Source organism: Knufia obscura (assembly GCF_036327395.1).
Source record: "Knufia obscura strain CCFEE 5817 isolate CBS 148926 chromosome Unknown scaffold_15, whole genome shotgun sequence".
Lineage (NCBI taxonomy): Eukaryota > Fungi > Ascomycota > Eurotiomycetes > Chaetothyriales > Trichomeriaceae > Knufia > Knufia obscura.
The window spans coordinates 260,377-278,104 of NW_027042701.1; the positions used below are offsets into that span (position 1 = coordinate 260,377).

The following is a 17,728-nucleotide window of genomic DNA, read 5'->3' on the forward strand; positions in this document are numbered from 1 at the left end:
GGCAAACTAGCTCCCACTGCATACAAATATGGACTCAGCAGTCCTGTCGCATCTTGTCTCCTCGTCTGACGAACACATTCCTGGGTTCTTGCGACTACCTTCAGAGATTCGTCACCAGATCTACGAAGATCTGTTCAGCCATGAGACCTTGTTCATTACCGAGATCAAGTCGGACCAGTCAGGTACGAGGGCATTCCGACCGCTTCCCGAGGAGGAGCATCTGGACAGGTTCTGGCCACATCCACTTTGCTATGTGAACAAGCAGATAGCCCACGAAGCAAACATCATCCTCTACCACCGAGCAACGTTCACATTCAAGGTCGGGGTTCCGAGGAATGCTTCACCCCCTGTGACAAACGTTGTTTTCTCAAGGCTGACGAATCTCTCGATGCATCTCCAGTCTTTTCACAAAAGTTTTGCGAAACAGATCTCACTGCCATGGATCAACAAGGTCAGCAAGGAAACTGCGCCGGTAGGTGCAATATGCGTTCCGAGCCTTCCACAGCTGAAGAATCTGGACCTCAGATATCAGCCGCGAATGTCCAGCAGGGGTATCAGATATGTTGGGGGTCCATATATGCTCCTGATCTGTCGTCTACTATGGTTTCGAAAGACCTTCAATCTTACCGCCACGGTGGAGGCACGTTTTCCTTATCGTAATCTCACGGGACCATCGCGGGGTACTGGTGCAACGACGTACGATCCTCGACTTACTCTGTTCGCAAGAGTAACGGCTCGAGGTGTCATGTTTGACGATTCGGAATGGTCTCACCGCCAGGCATCGAAACCTCGCTGGGAAGCTGACACACGAAATGCACTTGGCTTCACAAATGGCGGGGACGTGCTTGAGTGGTTAGTCTACCATACCTACCACAGTCCCACGATGGCTATGCGCAGAGGAGCCGTGAGTAGCCTCAGCCGTGACGACTTTGATAAAGTACAGCAAGTTATTGCAGTGGAACGGAAGGACGAGTTCGAGAAGGCCTGGGGAATAACGTTCGACAGAATTGATCAGGGCCTGTATCCATAAATGATGGGCCTGACGTTATATACATATCCATTCTATTTATACCCCTCCAGCGCCACGGTGTAGGGGGTGGAGGGGAATGGTTGGCTGCAGTCGAGGCTTAATGGCGAGTTTGGAGGCAGTTCTCAAACATGGCAAAGGGAAGTATCTGTCCTGGTCCATGTCTATGTTCACTATACCCAGTTGTGTACAGCAGGAAGGGAGTGTCTTGCCAACGGAGCTGGTCACATGATACCAAAGCCATTGTTGACACAACGGACAGCGGGTATTGACCGCCCCTATGGGAACAGTGCAGGAGACGCGTTGTGGGGATTGACGTTGCTGGAAGTCGTGTCTTCTCCGCCACATTGGCTAAATCAGAGTCCTCGACCTGCTCGACTGCTCGCGGGATCATTATTGGCCAGTATTAGCATAACTTTGTTGAACCGCAACAACGGGCCGAGTTTCTGCCACTCCAACCTGGACGCCATCATACAAGAACGCAACTTCTTACGCAACACGAAAGTACCAAACCTCCTTGCTGATCTCAAGATACCAAAGCAGCCTGATCACCATCACGTCTCGTTAGACCAGGACTTGAGTACTGACACCCACGATTTCCTGCGACACAATCTGTCCCGACGATATGGCTGAACCTCTGCACATACCTGCCGAGTTGAGAATGATGATCTTGAAGTATCTTCTCAACTTTTTGACTTTTGAAGTACAGTTCACCACCAGCATGATCGAGCCGAGCCGCAAGGTATTCAGGCTTAATTCGACAGACAACCGCACAGCCGAGTACTACCCTCACCCCATACACTACGCCAACCGAACAATTCGACAAGAGATCGCCGACATGCTCTGGCATCGCTCGACAATCACAGTGGGTTTGTCCGCGCTCGAAAAGCGCTCGCTGCCCTTAGCCCTGACCTCGCGAATCCAACACTTGAGTATCGACATGGAGGAATACAGCACAGTCTTACAAGACGTTTCGCAACCCTTCATCAACGAGCTACACGCCACAATTACACCAGCGCAGGTCGAGGTCACTGGCTATGGCAACCTACGAACTGTGCACCTCGGTTGCGCTGCTTGGGTTCGTGGTGGTGAAGCTGAAGTGGAGGAATCACAGCGATTGGTCCGCCTCATCTATTTCAAAAAGCCTTTCGAACTCGAGATAACGGTCCCAATATACGATGAAGAAAAGGACCATACTCATCAAACAACTGTTCGGTACTCGTCACAATCTGGTATTAAACACGAGGGTCGACCAGCGGACGAGAATACCATGCAGCTGGCCCAAGACGTATTCGAACAGTTGTGCCTCGCACACGGTAGCGATCAGATGATCGATGATCTGCAGGTAGAACGGGAAGACGACCATCAGGTCGTAAAAGAGGACTTCGCAGACGTCAAAAGAGTGATCTCAAAGGATCGACTTGAGGCCTTCGCAGAAGCCTGGAAGCTATATTTCCCGGAAGAAGAGTAATGCTTGCGCTCGCTCAAGACGACGAACAAAGAGACAAAGGACCTGGTACACCAGAAGGACAGACAAAGAACAAACAGAGAACCGAGGTCACTGTTTCGATAACTTTGAGGAACATTGGAGGGCTTGAGATTTCCTTCAAGCAATTATGATCACGATAACACTCGGGAGCGGGAAAATGCAGATGGCCCCATCGCTTGACACCTGACCTACTTCGAAACGTCGTTCGATCTTGACGTCTCCGAACCTAAGCGCTATAACTTCTTGCGAGCTACAGTTGCATATTTGTCACATTCAAGATAGAGACTTAATCACGCAAGAAAGGTGTGAAGGAGCAAAAGAATGCACATAACTTGGCAGGAGCATTTGGAATATACGTGACGGATGAGACATGATTGAGGATTTGCAGACGAACTGAAGATGATGGTAACCTACTTGTGAAGGAGGACTACGAGAAGATCAAGGATTCATCTGCAGCTAGCAGCTGTCAATCTTCGGCAAGGATATGTGTACCCTCTCTTAGTCATCGCCTCTAAGTGCATCGGTATCGCTCATACACGAAAGACGGGAAGAGGACGTACGATAAATCCTAGCGACATACCCAATGTGACAATGGCCGCCTTCTGTGAGGAGTCCAAGCAGCAGTTTCTTGGCGGTACATTTGCCACATCATGGACGCTGAAGAAAATCAGATCCTACGCAGAAGCTGCAAGGTGACCAAATCAAAGCCATGTTCGATGCACACAGACGCAAGCAGGTAGAAAGAGCTGCTCAAAACATGGGTAGCAAGTTCCTTCCCTGGCCATCCGGAAACGTGAAAATGTGCGCGCAGGACTTAGCCAGGAGCGACTTGGAATGCGCACTCTAGTGTCGAAGACTGAAGTTCTCAGCAAGCGACGTTAAAATAACCTGCAAGTCGATATTGGAGGATAGAAAAATCATGGCACTTGTCAATGACAAAAACACCTTCAAGTTTATCTGCTCAAGTATCCTTGCACAATATCAGCTACCTCTTCCTGGACGAACCAGCTAGAAGTGAAGGATAAGATACGGGGCGAACCATGACCATACCTTCGTTGGGTGAACAAGAGGAGCATCATGTGGCAACTGACTGGGCTCAGTCCGCCTTCAGCACTACAGGTGCTAGTGGAAACACAAACAACAACTTGACCAGAAGAATGTCGGTCGTGCAAAATGGGTAACACGTAACGACGAAGATCTGTGCGAGGCACAGCTCTCTTCGTGGCGGATGGCAAAGCACGATCATTTCTTAGAGAAAGAGCGTTATCATGTACTGTTACCTTACTGTTGGGCCAGATCGTCTGACAAAGAAAATGACATTCATCTTGAATCGTGCATTGGCCGAAGCTGATCTTTTTGAGTTGCAACGTTGACCAAGCCTCTTTCTCAGCCCTAATGGCGGCATTCGTCGATGCCCACCTGTTATACCTCCTGATTATGATACGTGCCATGTTCTCGTTCGCGGCTCCCTCGCCAAAAGTGACGGCGGGGCCAAGAAAGGTGATTTCGGTAACAGGTGACAGCTTCGTCCTGAGTCTCCGTTCGTGCTTGCAAGTATCACTGGCGAGGTTTCCAATTATCGACGTGTGTGCGTTTAGAACATGATTCTTGTGATTCAGCTCAATTGATAGAAACAAGCCATACTCTTCGAGTCTTTGCCAGTTGTCCGCCGCTTCCACCTCGTACTCATCAGCCATCTCGAGGACTATTCGAAAACACATTACTGCCATCACAAAGTCCTATTCAACCAACCTCCTAATCATCAAAATGGACGATGCACTCCTGCGCCTCGTTTCTTTCCTTGACCAAAAATCAAAAGCAGCAACGAATTCCGCACGAGAAAGCGCACCAGCGCCCAGCGCTGCTCTCAACCTTAGCTCCCCACAATACCCACGACTCCACCTCCTCACCCTCCCCCCAGAAATTCGCCTCCAGATCTACCACCATATTCTCGACGATAGCACCACAATCCACGCCACCAATTCTACAATTGCATCTCAAATACTTCCTTGCGGCTGCAAGACCCCAGCCTCAGCCTCAACCATAACCTCAAGCCGCCACAATCAGAATCATTTTGACTCTGCACCGTCGTCTACCACCACCACCACCACCACCACCATCGACGACCAATCCACGTCCCAAGACCAACAAGCGCAATATAAACCCCATCCCCTCGTCTGGGTCAATAAACAACTCCACGACGAAACAATCGGCTTAGTCTATGGCAATCGGCACTTCGAATACGACCCTTTTGCTGCGCCGGATGTGACTGGTGGGGGTAGGGAGTTTAGGAGGAGTGTTGCGGTTTTGGAGGGGGAAGAGTAGTTGGAGGCTGGAAGGGTAGATGGGAGGAGCAGCTGGCAGGAACTGAGCTGGGCATTGGGTGAGAAGGGTGCGTGCTGGATTGTTAGTTAGTCATTGTCCACGACTGCCTCGGCTTGGACGGACGATTATATACACGTAGGACGCTTAGATTCGTGGGTTAGCCAAGCTAGCGGTGAACCACTGTACTGAGGTCCGTGCGATACATTTTTAAGCATACCTACGGTTGCCCACCTGAATGATGAACAAAGCACTGATATTGCTGGTACGTTTCTCTTGCACTACACCACTGGCCCCCTAATTGACACACGTGTACCTTAGCAATCTTTGGCTTGATCTGATCTACTTGCCCAGTCTGCAAACATGCTATCGTGCCTTGCCTCGCGCCTCTGAGACACCTCCCCCAGGCCGCAGCTGTTTTCTGACTACCCTTTCAGCCTCTTTGCCTGCCGCTCCTTGACCTCTCGCGCCATCTGCTCTCGTTTCTGCTCGATGTCTTTCTGCATCCTGCCATATCGTGCTTCCCAGGCTCTGTCGAATGCTTCCAACCGCTCGGGCGCGATAGCCTCCCGCATGATCTTGTACCGAGTATGAGGATAACAAGACTTGACGTTTGCCAGAGGTAGCGCGTCGAGCAAGACGTCGCGGTTCTCGAGAGCCAAGCCATGGACAATGCTATCTTCGTAGACCTGCATCCTGGAGACACCACTTTTGTATTTAAATGTCAGACCGCATGATGGAGTATAGATCGCTCGGAATTTGCGGGAACTTCGTTGTGGGGACCACCCCATATCGTAGCGACCATCCGTTACTACCTCAATACTGATCTCGAGGCCGAAGGGTCTGCGGAGGTTGATCAGAAGGATAAGGTCTTGCATTCCGTTTCGTGTATGCTCGCCCAAGGCGCCCGATGGATCGAAGTCAATATGCATGTTTAGCTTCCATATTAGCTGTAAGTGTCGAAGATTCGGGCATGCGGTCAGGGACATCCACTCTGTGCCTGTCGAGTCGGACTCTTGGCTCAGAGATGGCATCGTGATAAGTGGCAAGCGATCGAATATAGCGAAGGACAAAATCTGAATCTTCGCTATCAGAGGTGTACGGTGGTCGATGAAGGTAGGTATCCATCGGGGTCAGCAAACGTGCGAGGACGTCGTGGTCCATTTTGATGATTGTTTCCTGGTAGAAGACATCGATGGTCTCGTTATATGTTTGTCGATTCACCTGACATAGAGGATGCGGAGGGAAACGGTTGGCCAGGACGCCTTGTGAGTAGACGACGTTCAGGATGACTGTAAGGTGTTGATAATCCAATGCTTTATTGATTGTAAGGCTGGCACCACTAAAGACGAATTTCCAAACCATCAGGCGTATCTCGGCTGGTAATTCGAGTAACATCGATCTTGGTTCAAGACCTCCACTTGGAGCTTGAAGAATCAGCGACTCTGAGCTCATTTCTGTGCTCATGGTTGCGATATATCTGCTGGGCTCGTTAGGTGAAGATAGAAGGAAACTCTGTCAAGGGCAGTAGAAGCAGACAATTAACATGTTTCGCTAGCATCGCCTGGAGCTGAGAAGATTTCGATCACAATTACTTCAATGTGACTGTGTTGTCACTCACGCCTGCACTTGCCGTCGCGCCTAGAAGGTCTGAGGCGCTCATCGCTAGGGTAGCCAACGGGTGACGGAGAGATGCTTCGCGGGCGAAGTAGTGTCTGACGCGTGCGATTTTCATTAATAGGGGAAAGGCTGTGGAACAAGACCGGAAGGGAGGATCAGCAGAAGCGTTACAAGAACGCAGTTGAGAATGATTATATATTCCGAGAACACCCTTCTCGATGTTGAGTTAAGCAGGATCACAGAGCAGGATGATCAAGCATAGAAAAGAGGGCAGCTGGTGGCTATAGGCTGGTCTTAAAATTTACTAATTCAGAAAGAGACGCGGCCGCTTATCCTAGAACAGGGGTTGAGCCGGCTACTATATCCTCCGTAACTACGGTATACCGCTCGTTACACCCATACAAAGCTCGTGGTTATCATCCCCCAAGTTATTCTCACAATATCAGATCATATTCCCACCGCAAATAACTCCATCACGACACAGCCGAACCACTAGTCCCAACAAAAACCACCAACACCGCCGTATAACTCGCCACAATCGCCAAAATCGTCGCCGGACTCTCATCTTCGCCCCACAGCGAAACAACAAACGCAAACAACAACACAGCAATACAAACAGTCAACAACGTAGCAAGAATGCCCCCCGTCAACACCATCAACACCATCGGCGCCAACAGCGACAACGCGCCGAAAAGCGCGAACGAGAACCGTCGTACGAACGCCTCGAGGTCCCGACGGGCCCTGGCGGCTGGACGGGAGCCAATGGGTAATTGTGGTTTCTTCTCGTCGAGGGACGGGTAGGTTGGTCTGTCTCTTCTGGAGGAAGGTAGTTCGTCTATTAGGCCAGCTACTTCAATCATATCTCTCTGGAGTTTGAAGGATGAAGTGATCATGTATGGATCTCTCTCGAATTCTCCTTTAGAGCTGGTCGAGTACTTCTCCATCAATTCCCAATTGATGATCGCTTTTGCTATATGAATCGTGTTTTAGAAATACGCCAAGGGTCTCAGAACAAAAAGAAAAGAAGTGAAGTGAAATGGTGCGGTGTACTAACAATATTCATCCAACAACCCCCCAACCCTCGTAGCCCTGTCCCGATCAAAGTGTAGATCACGATCTATAAGCCTGACCTCCCGCATGATTTGTCCCTGTAAGCTACTGAGGTACATACGATTCAGTACCGCTAGATCCACAATGACCCGTTTGGGAGATTTCGTGGGGACGATTAGGTCTGGGAGACCGATTCGAGCTATCTCGTCTCCTAGGTCCAGATCACGTAGGTCTGCCTCACGAGCGGGCTGTCGATGGGCGGGCTGCGAATCTCGTAGATCGATCCCGACTGTCTTTCCGCGGTCCATCTTAGGAACGGAATACTGGGTTTCACCGATGCACGAGTGGTCCCTCTTGTTGCAGCTAACCTTGGCTTGAGACAGCGTTGATCAGCTACGTAGCACCACTTCAGAGCGTTACGTAGCAGAGCAGAGCAGAGCTCGTCGGAGGTTTGTTATGGAGCGCTGCTACGTAGCAAGTAGAGCTGAACAGTAGGTTCCTAAATGGGTGTAGTCAGCTTGCTAGCCCGATAAGCAGCCAAGGCAGGACTTGTCCAAGAGAATGCCAGCCTCAAAAGGAAAGGCTGGTCATGATGCAGACGATGCTTAGTGTCTTGGTTGCGCTCGTGCTGTATCCGAGAACGACAACGCACCCACAGAACGGGACAGCATCTACACATCTATGCATGTCGAACAGAGCACATAGAGTCTGCAACGAGTCCGCCAACTTAGAAACACAGGTGTAAGGATTGATCCTATTGTAAGAAACTATCTGAAGAAGATACTACACGAAGACATATACATTTAAAAGTGCTGCCCCGAGGTACCACTATGTCCCACCACCAACCTCCTGCGCTCCAGCAAGCCCATGACGACATATCTTGAACGAGTATAGGTGATATCAACGATTCCACCTAACGGACCTCGCAGTGCACTGCCACCTAATCGCTATCACTGTCGCCCCAGTCATTAGCCGAAGCCTTCTGCGCAAATGCAGCCTTGATCGCAGCGTTCGTAGGCACAACCTTCTGACCACTTCTCATGTTCGTTGCAGGGCTCTTGCTCGTACTGTTCCCATTCGTATATGGCACGTTCCTGTTCGCAACGGTTGTGCTTGTTGCTATAGGCCTATTCATGGCAGGCTGGCCTGGCGGAGGCTTCGGCGTTGCGGACTTCGTAACAGACTGTTGGGCAGGCTTTGACGCAGGTGCATCGGGAAGTTCGGGAGTTTGATCACTCTCTTCACCAGAGTAGTCATCAATATCATCGATGTCATCAATATCCATGTCAATAGCTGCCATCTTTGCCCTACGATTCGCCTGCGCTTGAGCTTCGAGTGCGACCTTCGAAGCAGATGCATTATGATGTGTGCTTGAATTGGCAGTACTCGGTCTGCTCGTATTTGGACTTGATGTCGCAGGTATTGACTTGCGTATGCTAGACACTTGGGGACTCGAACGAGGTCCATTTGCGAGGCCAAGAACGGCAGCCGACGTTGTCAGGGCAGGACGCTTGCCTGCACCTTGAGCTTGTGGAGATATGTGCATGTCGTTCTCTTCTTCATCGTCGCTTCTTTGTTCGTCACCATTGTCATCGATCTCGACACTATCGAGAACGTTTGCATCTTCCATCGTGGCAAGTTTTGACTTCGGTTTGACGACTTCATTGAACTCTTCCTCATCTGGCTCAGCATATGTGACATTGTGCAGTCGTGTCGCTCGTCGTTCGACGTTGGCATCGACAGAAGCCAATTGAGTGCCATCGGCAGGGGCCTTCCTACGATCCCTCGATCGGCTTGGAGCATATTCAGTATCCACTTCCACAGGTAGAGGCCGTTCCTCCCTGCGTACTTTCTTGGCCGGAGGTTGGCCTTCTTCGTTCGGATATACGTTGAGTGCCTGCAAATCAGAGCTAACTGTTGGTGCGGGGGCGACAACACCATTCAGGGCAGTTTGTGCAATGGTCGCCATCTTGTCGATCTCCTGTAACCTGTCCTTGCTGATAGCGAGTCGTACCACAAGTGATTGTCTCTGCTTCTTTGAAGACGATTTCTTCTTCGGCTGTGGCTTGTATTGGAAGGCTTTTTCACCTTCATCAATTTTCCTCTTCCGCTTTCTTTCCACCATCTCAATTTGGCTGGGCGATGGTGGATCAGCTTCCTGATACGGCAGCTCGGCAGCAGCTTCTTGATAGCCTTCCACTGGCGCGGGAGGAATTTGTCCCATCGCAGGATCCGTGTAGGTAAATGTGATCGCATCAGTATAGTCGTATGCATGCTGTGGGTCTTGCACAATACCTCCATCTGGCAGGATATACCGGGATTCATCGCCGCCCTCATCGGCAGATGTAACTCGTCGAGTGACTTCCTCGGGGTTCTCGTTAATTTCGTCTTCATCGTGAGAGTCCGTGTTGTTCGCGTTGTTGATAGCTGTCCAGCCTGTACCGGAACCCAGCGCAGGATCGATCGGGATGCCTATGCCTTCCTGCTCTGCCAGTCTGAGAATACCACCTTCGACGTCTTCCTCCTCGTCGTTCTCGTCGACATAATTGTCGCCTAGCTCCGTGTCTCTGTTCATTGCAGCAGTCGCTTCCCGTCGTCGTTTCTGCAGCCTTCGTGTGTCTTGGGCATCGTAGTCATCGTCTGCCTTCTGAATCCATTGAATGTTGGAAGCACTAAAGTCCACCAGGCTCTCGACTGATCGAGGATCAGCGACTGCTTTGGTGTTGTGACCCAATAAGGTGCCCTTTGGTGTGTATCTTTTGAAGCCTGGCTTTTTCCGGCATGTACGGCAACCACAGATGTTCCGACAAGACGGGCACTTCCACTCGGGGTCAGCTAGAATGTCCTGTGGCATCATGTCGTACGCACGGAACAATAGACCGTAGCAATAGTTCTTCTCACACTTCGTGCATGCAGCTTGCTTCCAACGAGGCTCCCAATAGCAGTCTACATGACATCGACCATGGTCTCGCGTGAACTTCTCGGACTTCTTCTTGACTTTCCTCTTCTTGACATTGCCATATTCGTCAACTTCCGCATCCTCCTCTACCTCTGGCTCTGGCGCCGGAGCAGGCTTGCGTATGTCACGCCAAGGCCGCTTGAGCAGTTCAGTCTGACAGATTTGCGCTGTAGTTCTGCGTTTGCCCCGCCGCTCAAGTTCGTGCTTCAGTGATTTTGGAGTCTTGTCGCTGACTTGTCCCTCGTGCTGTATGATCAGATGCCGCCATTGTTCATGCTTTTGCACTAGATCACCCCAGTCCCATTGCTCCGCCCACTTCAGCTTTGAAACACAGGCGCAACTGCGACCCATGGCATAGCATTCGAGACAGACGTCATAAGTATCCTGTTCACCGTTCGGCAGGTCTCCAACGCATGAGGGGCACGTAAGGAACCGGTTGAAAATGTTGCATCTGCAATAAGAGCAGGTAATATTGCTGTCAAATGGCACCATCTCGACTTTCCTCTCGACGCGGTCGGTGTAGAAGCTCTCCTCGACAAGGACGCGTGTGAACAACGCATGAAGCCGTTTGAAATCTTTCTGCAGCTGACGCAACTGCGCATCGGCCTTTTTGAGTTTTCTGGAGTCCGGATTTTTCTGCCTGTGCTTGTCGGCCTGCTGTAGCAGTTTGGCGTATTTCTGTAGAGTGTAGTAAATGATCGCTTTGTTCTTGTATTGCTCATCTCTACACACCATCCGAGCCTTGAAAAGAGCTTCGTTCATTGCCATCTCTAATGTTTCGACCGTCGTTCTATTCCAAGCAATCTTCATGGTCCTTGTACCTCTGTTCCAGACTTGATGGGGAGCCAGCGGTGGAATAAGGATGAAATCCCCTGGTTTCTGGTCGACCACGTAGGTTTTGAACGGAGCATTCTTCCAAGCATTGATTTGGGCGAAGTGCTTCTCGACTTCGATATCGTGGCCAAGTCTTGACAGCCAATACTCCGAGACGACCTCACGCTCTTTCGTCTCAGTCATGAACCAAATTGAAGAGCCAGGCTTAGATGGTCGTCCATCTTCGGGAATACCCGTCGAAGCTTCTACCATGATGTTTTGTCCAAGGGAAGCACACATTTCTCGATGAGCAGGGGTGTAGGTCCCTTCGTGGCCAATGTAGCACATCAAGTTCTCTGCCCTCATCTCCTTTGGCAAACTGCTCATTAGATCACCGGCCTTCGCAATGCCTCTACCACGTCTCGTTCCACTGCCACTTGGATCTGGCTCTTCGGCAGCACCGAGCCCGCCGAACTCGCCGGTGCTCTCATTGAGGTAAAACAGAACGGGCGCAATGTGCTCTGCGACTCTTTCCTGCCACATGGGTGGGCAGTCTATGTCCTTAAGGTACATGCGTTGTCTCTCGGGATCCTTGTAGTTGTTCGATGTCCACTGGTTTGTAAGCAGTGGCATATGTTTGAGATAGTGCCCGATAGACATAGGCACATTCACTTGCTTCGTCAAGTCTCTTGCATCGACCACATTTGAACCACAGTTATCTCTTAGCCACTGGATCGCGAATATCCATCTGTCCAGTCTTGTCTCATATCCTTCGATCACCAATGGTTTACCGCCGAGGATGACATGCATCAGCACGAGCCTTTCGAAAGATGCAAGGCCATGATGCTCAATCATGTCTGAGTGAATGCGCACGGCATATTCGAAGTTGGGAGTGGACTCGACCAAGGCCTTGAGGTCAAAGTCTGGTGCAATGGGCTCGAAGGCCGCACACGGTCGAGTTGACGGCATCGCAAGCGGCTTTGGTGTGCTTTGCAATCGGGTATTACGCTGAACCCCTCTAACTTCGAGGGGATTTTGCAACTGTCTCTGCTTGCCTCATAGCAGATTTGTCGGGACCGCGATTGCGGACTCGAGAAAGACGGCTCTGGTCGACAGGAAAGTGCGCGCTTGAATGTCGAGGTGTAATTGAAGTTAGCGAATTGCCGAGCGAGAGTAGGCACACCCGCCATATGAGGTATCGATGACTGGAAGGTGACAATGTGGAAAGCTAAGTGGCAGGTGCTTTACACGATTTACGCGACGGCAACCACTGCACATTAACTTAACCGCGATTTCTCCACTAGCTGCACTAGCGTCGTTCGAAAAAGACCAGCATAGCGACTGCCAGCAGCAACCTAGCGACACTTCATCACTACTTATCACAATATTTGCGGGACGATCGACCACAGCGGCGATACTGTGACTCACTGATGTTACCAGCTTGCATGCGATGAATGAGTAGGTCGCTTGATGAATACAGACAAGTGGGAGAGGTGAACAAGCTCTCATGCTCGGTGGTCATCATGGCCGGCAATTTGGGCGATGGTGTTCCACTTCAAGGTTCAAACCCAACGCCGTGAAGCATTTGAGAGTCAGATCACGTCCGAGTGGAGTGCTACAGCCGAAACATACGACGAGCAACAACAACTCAAGTCGATGCGTGAATAGAGCCTTCTCGAGTCAACCAAAACATTTACTACATTCAGCTACAACAGAACCAAGTGCCGATCAGATCACCTCTCCGACCATCTATACGCCACCCCAGACTGGCCTCATTGCCAAGCTACCGCTATCATGGCAAGCATACGCCGAGCTTGTCAGACTTGACAAGCCGACCGGCACGTACTACCTCTACTTTCCATGCCTGTACTCAACTCTGATGGCGGCACCTCTTGCGGAGCCAATGGCACCAGTTGTCGACATTGCTTGGTATGCGGGCTTGTTCTTCGCTGGCTCACTGATCATGCGCGGCGCAGGCTGCACCATCAATGACCTCTGGGACCGGAAGCTGGACCCTTATGTCGAGCGAACCAAATTTCGTCCAATCGCCAGAGGCGCTATCTCACCACCAAAGGCCATTGTGTATCTCGGCTTTCAGATGTTTGCTGGTCTTGGAGTCCTTCTGTCGTTTCCGTCGCAATGTTTCTTCTATGCGACACCCAGCTTGATCCTCGTTGGTCTGTACCCACTCGCCAAGCGCGTGACCAACTACCCACAAGCAGTGCTTGGTCTGACATTTACTTGGGGTGCGTGGATGGGTTTTCCAGCTCTCGGTATAGACTTGTTGTCGAATACAGATGCAGCCATCAGCGCTGCACTCCTGTATGCAAGCTGCTGGGCATGGACGATGAATTATGACATGATATATGCCCACATGGACATAAAGGATGATGTAAAGGCCGGCATCAAGTCCATCGCATTGGCTCATGAACACAATACGAAGGCTGTACTGTCAGGTCTGTCTGTGGCACAAGTTGGTTTGCTGGCCGCTGCCGGATATTTCTCAGGTACAGGACCACTCTTCTCAATAGTCAGTTGCGGAGGTGCTGCATTGACACTGGGCACCATTATCCGAAAGGTTGATCTGAAGGATCCCAAAAACTGCTGGTGGTGGTTCAAGAATGGTGCTTGGCTGACAGGAGGGACCATCTCGACCGGACTGTTTCTCGATTATTTGTATAGAAGGACAAAAGAGGAGAGCAAGAGCGCTCTTGCCACGTTAGCATAATTCTCAACTCCTCATGTAGCACCATTTTCAATTTTCTGAAGACCAAGATGTTCTTCTACACGGGCCACGATCTGCTTCCAGTCCATCATGGCGCCATCACCCGTGTCACCACATGCAAGTTCTTTCTCCATGGGCTTGAGCAGGATAACAGAGCTTTCGTCCCCAGCAGTCCAGTCCTGGTCAATAGTCTTCAACTGCTTCTTCGTGATGGGATGCCTCCACATGGCGGTATTCATAGCAGGAGCGATCATAACATGCTTCTTCCGCATATCAATCATTCCTGTGGTATCCCAAGCTCTGATCACGCTTGTTAATAAGTTATCACTGATGCCATTTGCCATCTTTGCCATCGTGTTAGCTGACAGAGGTGCAATCACCAGAACGTGGGCCCATCGTCGAAGCTCAATATGCAGGATCTTGTCGCCTCTAACCCAGGGCTTTGACCATTCGTCCTCGTCAAAGTAGATACCGTCGATGTTCTCGGCCCTGGACAACTCCTTGAGGCTCGGCTGCTCTTCAGCTTGACCCTGCAGAAAATTCTTCGCACTCTCAGTGACCATTATCCGTATCGATACGTTACTGTGGTTGGCTAGCGACTTTGCAATCAAAGGCAATTTTATTGTCGCAACCGAACCACTTGCTGCGAGCAAGATGTGTATCTTACCATCATCCGCAGAGTGCGCTGCATCGAAGCGCTTCTCTGCCATGACAGTCACAGAGTGGTTACACTGTTGTCAACCTGTCATCTTTGAATCTAGTAAAGCATTAAGTATTGTTGGTGCTGAGTAATACTTCGTGATTCGTGACATGAAAGCCTGACATCATTCGCCTCGGTCGTTGCCATCTCCAAAAGTTCTAGGAAAGCCATCTGCATCTCGTGCTGCAGTCCCAAGCTTCCTAACATACCTACATACATCGCAACAATGTTGAGCAGAGGACTCAGGACGCCCGTACGCACTCCCGGCTTTCTCTACGTATCATTCCAAGACTGACATGCCCAACAGGCCCTCCGCGGCGCAATCGCAGCACTACACCCATCCGCCACATCATCCACACTCCTTCCACGAATCTCACAGTCGCTCATTCAGACGAGGTTACTGTCCAACGAAGTACGGACAGCAATAGACAAGGCCGTCGCCTCAGCGCCAGTTGTGCTGTTCATGAAAGGAACACCAGAAACACCACAATGCGGCTTCTCAAGAACGAGTATACAGATACTAGGTCTACAAGGACTAGATCCGCGCAAATTCACTGCATTCAATGTTCTCGAGGATGAAGATCTACGAACAGGTATGGATGAATTGCCCAGCATCTGCATCAGCAGGAGCACGTACGGGAATGCAGGCTAATATTCTTGCGCAGGCATAAAAGAGTACTCAGATTGGCCCACGATCCCGCAGCTATACGTGGACAAGGAGTTCGTTGGAGGGTGTGATATCCTGATGCAGATGCACAAGGACGGATCACTGGCCGAGATGCTAAGCAAGGGAAAGCTGATTATTGAAGAGGAGGGTAGCGATGTTGAAGGACAAGGCGCAGCAGAAACGAGAGAGACCACGGAGCAGAGTACAGGTGCCAACTCGAAGGACTCGAAAGGCGAGAGCTCGGATACGGAGGGTCAAGGAACAGCTGAGACACGCGCGACGACTGAGCAGAGTACCGGGGCGAACTCAAAGGATTCGAAGGGTGAGAGCTCGTAAGACATTGGAACCCGGACAGTGAAATATGGAAGCAAAAAGGTTTGAAGAGCTGAAAAGACTAGTTCTTTGATCGGATCGAGGACGAGCATGTATTTGTGTATACCAGCAAGCGCATCGATTTCACCGTATATTCATCCATAGCTGTTGCCAGACGTGGCTCTTTGCTTCTGATGTCAGTTTTCTTGCAGAATTGCCATCTCTGACCTGATGCTCGTAACACGGATCTGAAGCAAACGTAGCAAAATCGCTTGTACTCGCAAATCACGTGCAATGCGATTTCCGACTTCAGCCTTGTCGTTCTCGATGTTGTCTCCCATGATGCCTGGACACATTATCAATACAAGCCAGCGAGACCTTCGACACTACATACTCCGCGTTCTGCGACGAAAAGCAAGATAGACATCATAAGCGGCAAGAAATACCGCCATATCCTTCGTCTTCACCCATCGAGCCCATCCAAATGAAGTCGAAATGATGGATGACTTTGCGTCCGAGACGGACAGTGACTATACGAGTTATTGGCGAGACTGGGTAAGTCGATAGCTCTTTGGGTGACATATGTCAACGCGTTGTGGTTCTGCATTCGGAGCCTCGGAATCACGCGCCATCAAACTCCGCCGCGAGGCCGAGAAGCGAAGGACAGAATTGTATATGATACGACGTACCTTTAGCGCTGGCACATTTGTTGCATGGAGTTCTGCTTCTCTAGACTCTTGCTAGAGCATTTCAGCGGGCGTCGACTGAAAGTGAAGCCGGCCCGCCGATTGCGCAACATGATTTGGCTTAGGAAAATCCCGCTTGCGGCGGAGCATATGCCGCACTTTCGCAGATACCGTGCTACAGATCTCAAGGTGGGAAACGGATCTTGATGGACAATTGCTGACATTCATGTGCCTAGTTCATATCGTCTCGAGGCAACGAATACTTCTGCGAGATAGACGAAGAATATCTAACTGACCGCTTCAACCTCACTGGACTTCAGACCGAAGTCCACTACTACCAATATGCTCTAGACCTGATCACCGATGTCTTCGACCTCGACTGCGAAGATGACATGCGAGAATCAATCGAGAAGTCTGCGCGGCATCTGTACGGTCTGGTTCATGCACGATATATCGTGACCACGAGAGGTCTGACGAAGATGGTAAGCAGTGCCGAGGTAGGAAGGTCTGCATGATCCGCTGACACGAAGCCAGGTCGACAAGTTCAAAAAGTCCGACTTCGGAAAATGCCCTCGGGTGCACTGCGATTCGCAAGCACTCTTACCCATGGGTCTATCCGACGTACCATACCAGAAATCCGTCAAACTCTACTGCGCTCGCTGCGAAGACATCTACAACCCGAAATCATCACGGCACGCTCAAATAGACGGTGCATATTTCGGTGCTTCGTTCCACAACATCCTCTTCCAGGTCTACCCGGCACTGATACCGCAGAAGAGTCGACGACGGTACGAACCACGGATCTTCGGCTTCAGGGTTCATGCTGGTGCGGCTTTGGCAAGGTGGCAGGCCGAAGAGAGAGTGGAGATGAGGAAGAGGCTGAAGGAGAGTGGTGTTGCTATCGACACGACTAAGCTCTTCATCGAGGATGCGGAGGCTGATGATAGCGAAGTGAATGAGGGTTCTGGTAGAGGGACTGTTGCTGGTGAGGCTCCGAAATGAATATTGGACGATGATGCGAAGAACGAAATGATCACCGACAATGGCTTGCTGGGCGAGCTTGACTGCGTACAAGCAACGAAGTATGTACCCATGACGAAGGATGACGAGACAAGCAACGGCGAGCGGGCAAGTAACGACCACGAGGAGGCAAAATTGAGATGCTGCACTTCGATGATGTTGAATGGAGCGAGTTCCCATCAGCAATAGACTTCACTTTCTTACGCAAGCAATAATAAATTGTTTCTGACCATGCCAGGGGGAAGAGTTACATTTTTTGATACGGCTCGATGCAAACCAGACAAGAATTCACGACGCCTTCTTCCCGCCGTGGTACAGTTGCATGGCATTTTCTAAAT

At 50.6% G+C, this 17,728-nt stretch overlaps 10 protein-coding genes across 10 annotated transcripts; 6 read left to right on the forward strand and 4 right to left on the reverse strand.

The window, feature by feature from the left end:
• Positions 1-28: 28 nt before the first annotated feature.
• On the forward strand, positions 29-1,030 carry PMZ80_009919 (uncharacterized protein; the record flags this gene model as incomplete). The annotated part of the gene is made up of 1 exon (XM_064878312.1): positions 29-1,030. The coding sequence occupies one exon, from the start codon at positions 29-31 to the stop codon at positions 1,028-1,030; it is 1,002 nt and encodes a 333-aa protein (XP_064725880.1).
• A 622-nt stretch (positions 1,031-1,652) lies between these two features.
• Positions 1,653-2,498, forward strand: PMZ80_009920 (uncharacterized protein; the record flags this gene model as incomplete). Its single annotated transcript, XM_064878313.1, has 1 exon — positions 1,653-2,498. The coding sequence occupies one exon, from the start codon at positions 1,653-1,655 to the stop codon at positions 2,496-2,498; it is 846 nt and encodes a 281-aa protein (XP_064725881.1).
• A 1,785-nt stretch (positions 2,499-4,283) lies between these two features.
• Positions 4,284-4,841, forward strand: PMZ80_009921 (uncharacterized protein; the record flags this gene model as incomplete). The annotated part of the gene is made up of 1 exon (XM_064878314.1): positions 4,284-4,841. The coding sequence occupies one exon, from the start codon at positions 4,284-4,286 to the stop codon at positions 4,839-4,841; it is 558 nt and encodes a 185-aa protein (XP_064725882.1).
• Positions 4,842-5,263: 422 nt separating this feature from the next.
• Positions 5,264-6,305, reverse strand: PMZ80_009922 (uncharacterized protein; the record flags this gene model as incomplete). Its single annotated transcript, XM_064878315.1, has 2 exons — positions 5,264-5,925; positions 5,981-6,305. 2 exons carry the CDS (start codon positions 6,303-6,305, stop codon positions 5,264-5,266), a joined length of 987 nt encoding a protein of 328 aa, XP_064725883.1.
• Positions 6,306-6,931: 626 nt separating this feature from the next.
• PMZ80_009923 (uncharacterized protein) lies at positions 6,932-7,816 on the reverse strand (the record flags this gene model as incomplete). Its single annotated transcript, XM_064878316.1, has 2 exons — positions 6,932-7,428; positions 7,630-7,816. The coding sequence occupies 2 exons, from the start codon at positions 7,814-7,816 to the stop codon at positions 6,932-6,934; spliced, it is 684 nt and encodes a 227-aa protein (XP_064725884.1).
• A 632-nt stretch (positions 7,817-8,448) lies between these two features.
• PMZ80_009924 (uncharacterized protein) lies at positions 8,449-12,249 on the reverse strand (the record flags this gene model as incomplete). Its single annotated transcript, XM_064878317.1, has 1 exon — positions 8,449-12,249. One exon carries the CDS (start codon positions 12,247-12,249, stop codon positions 8,449-8,451), a length of 3,801 nt encoding a protein of 1,266 aa, XP_064725885.1.
• Positions 12,250-12,822: 573 nt separating this feature from the next.
• Positions 12,823-14,008, forward strand: COQ2 (Para-hydroxybenzoate--polyprenyltransferase, mitochondrial precursor (PHB:polyprenyltransferase); the record flags this gene model as incomplete). The annotated part of the gene is made up of 2 exons (XM_064878318.1): positions 12,823-12,940; positions 12,987-14,008. The coding sequence occupies 2 exons, from the start codon at positions 12,823-12,825 to the stop codon at positions 14,006-14,008; spliced, it is 1,140 nt and encodes a 379-aa protein (XP_064725886.1).
• Positions 14,009-14,019: 11 nt separating this feature from the next.
• On the reverse strand, positions 14,020-14,715 carry PMZ80_009926 (uncharacterized protein; the record flags this gene model as incomplete). Its single annotated transcript, XM_064878319.1, has 1 exon — positions 14,020-14,715. One exon carries the CDS (start codon positions 14,713-14,715, stop codon positions 14,020-14,022), a length of 696 nt encoding a protein of 231 aa, XP_064725887.1.
• Positions 14,716-14,931: 216 nt separating this feature from the next.
• On the forward strand, positions 14,932-15,708 carry GRX5 (monothiol glutaredoxin grx5; the record flags this gene model as incomplete). The annotated part of the gene is made up of 3 exons (XM_064878320.1): positions 14,932-14,958; positions 15,013-15,298; positions 15,371-15,708. 3 exons carry the CDS (start codon positions 14,932-14,934, stop codon positions 15,706-15,708), a joined length of 651 nt encoding a protein of 216 aa, XP_064725888.1.
• A 471-nt stretch (positions 15,709-16,179) lies between these two features.
• On the forward strand, positions 16,180-17,372 carry CKB2 (casein kinase 2 regulatory subunit; the record flags this gene model as incomplete). Its single annotated transcript, XM_064878321.1, has 3 exons — positions 16,180-16,239; positions 16,607-16,852; positions 16,905-17,372. The coding sequence occupies 3 exons, from the start codon at positions 16,180-16,182 to the stop codon at positions 17,370-17,372; spliced, it is 774 nt and encodes a 257-aa protein (XP_064725889.1).
• Positions 17,373-17,728: the final 356 nt, after the last annotated feature.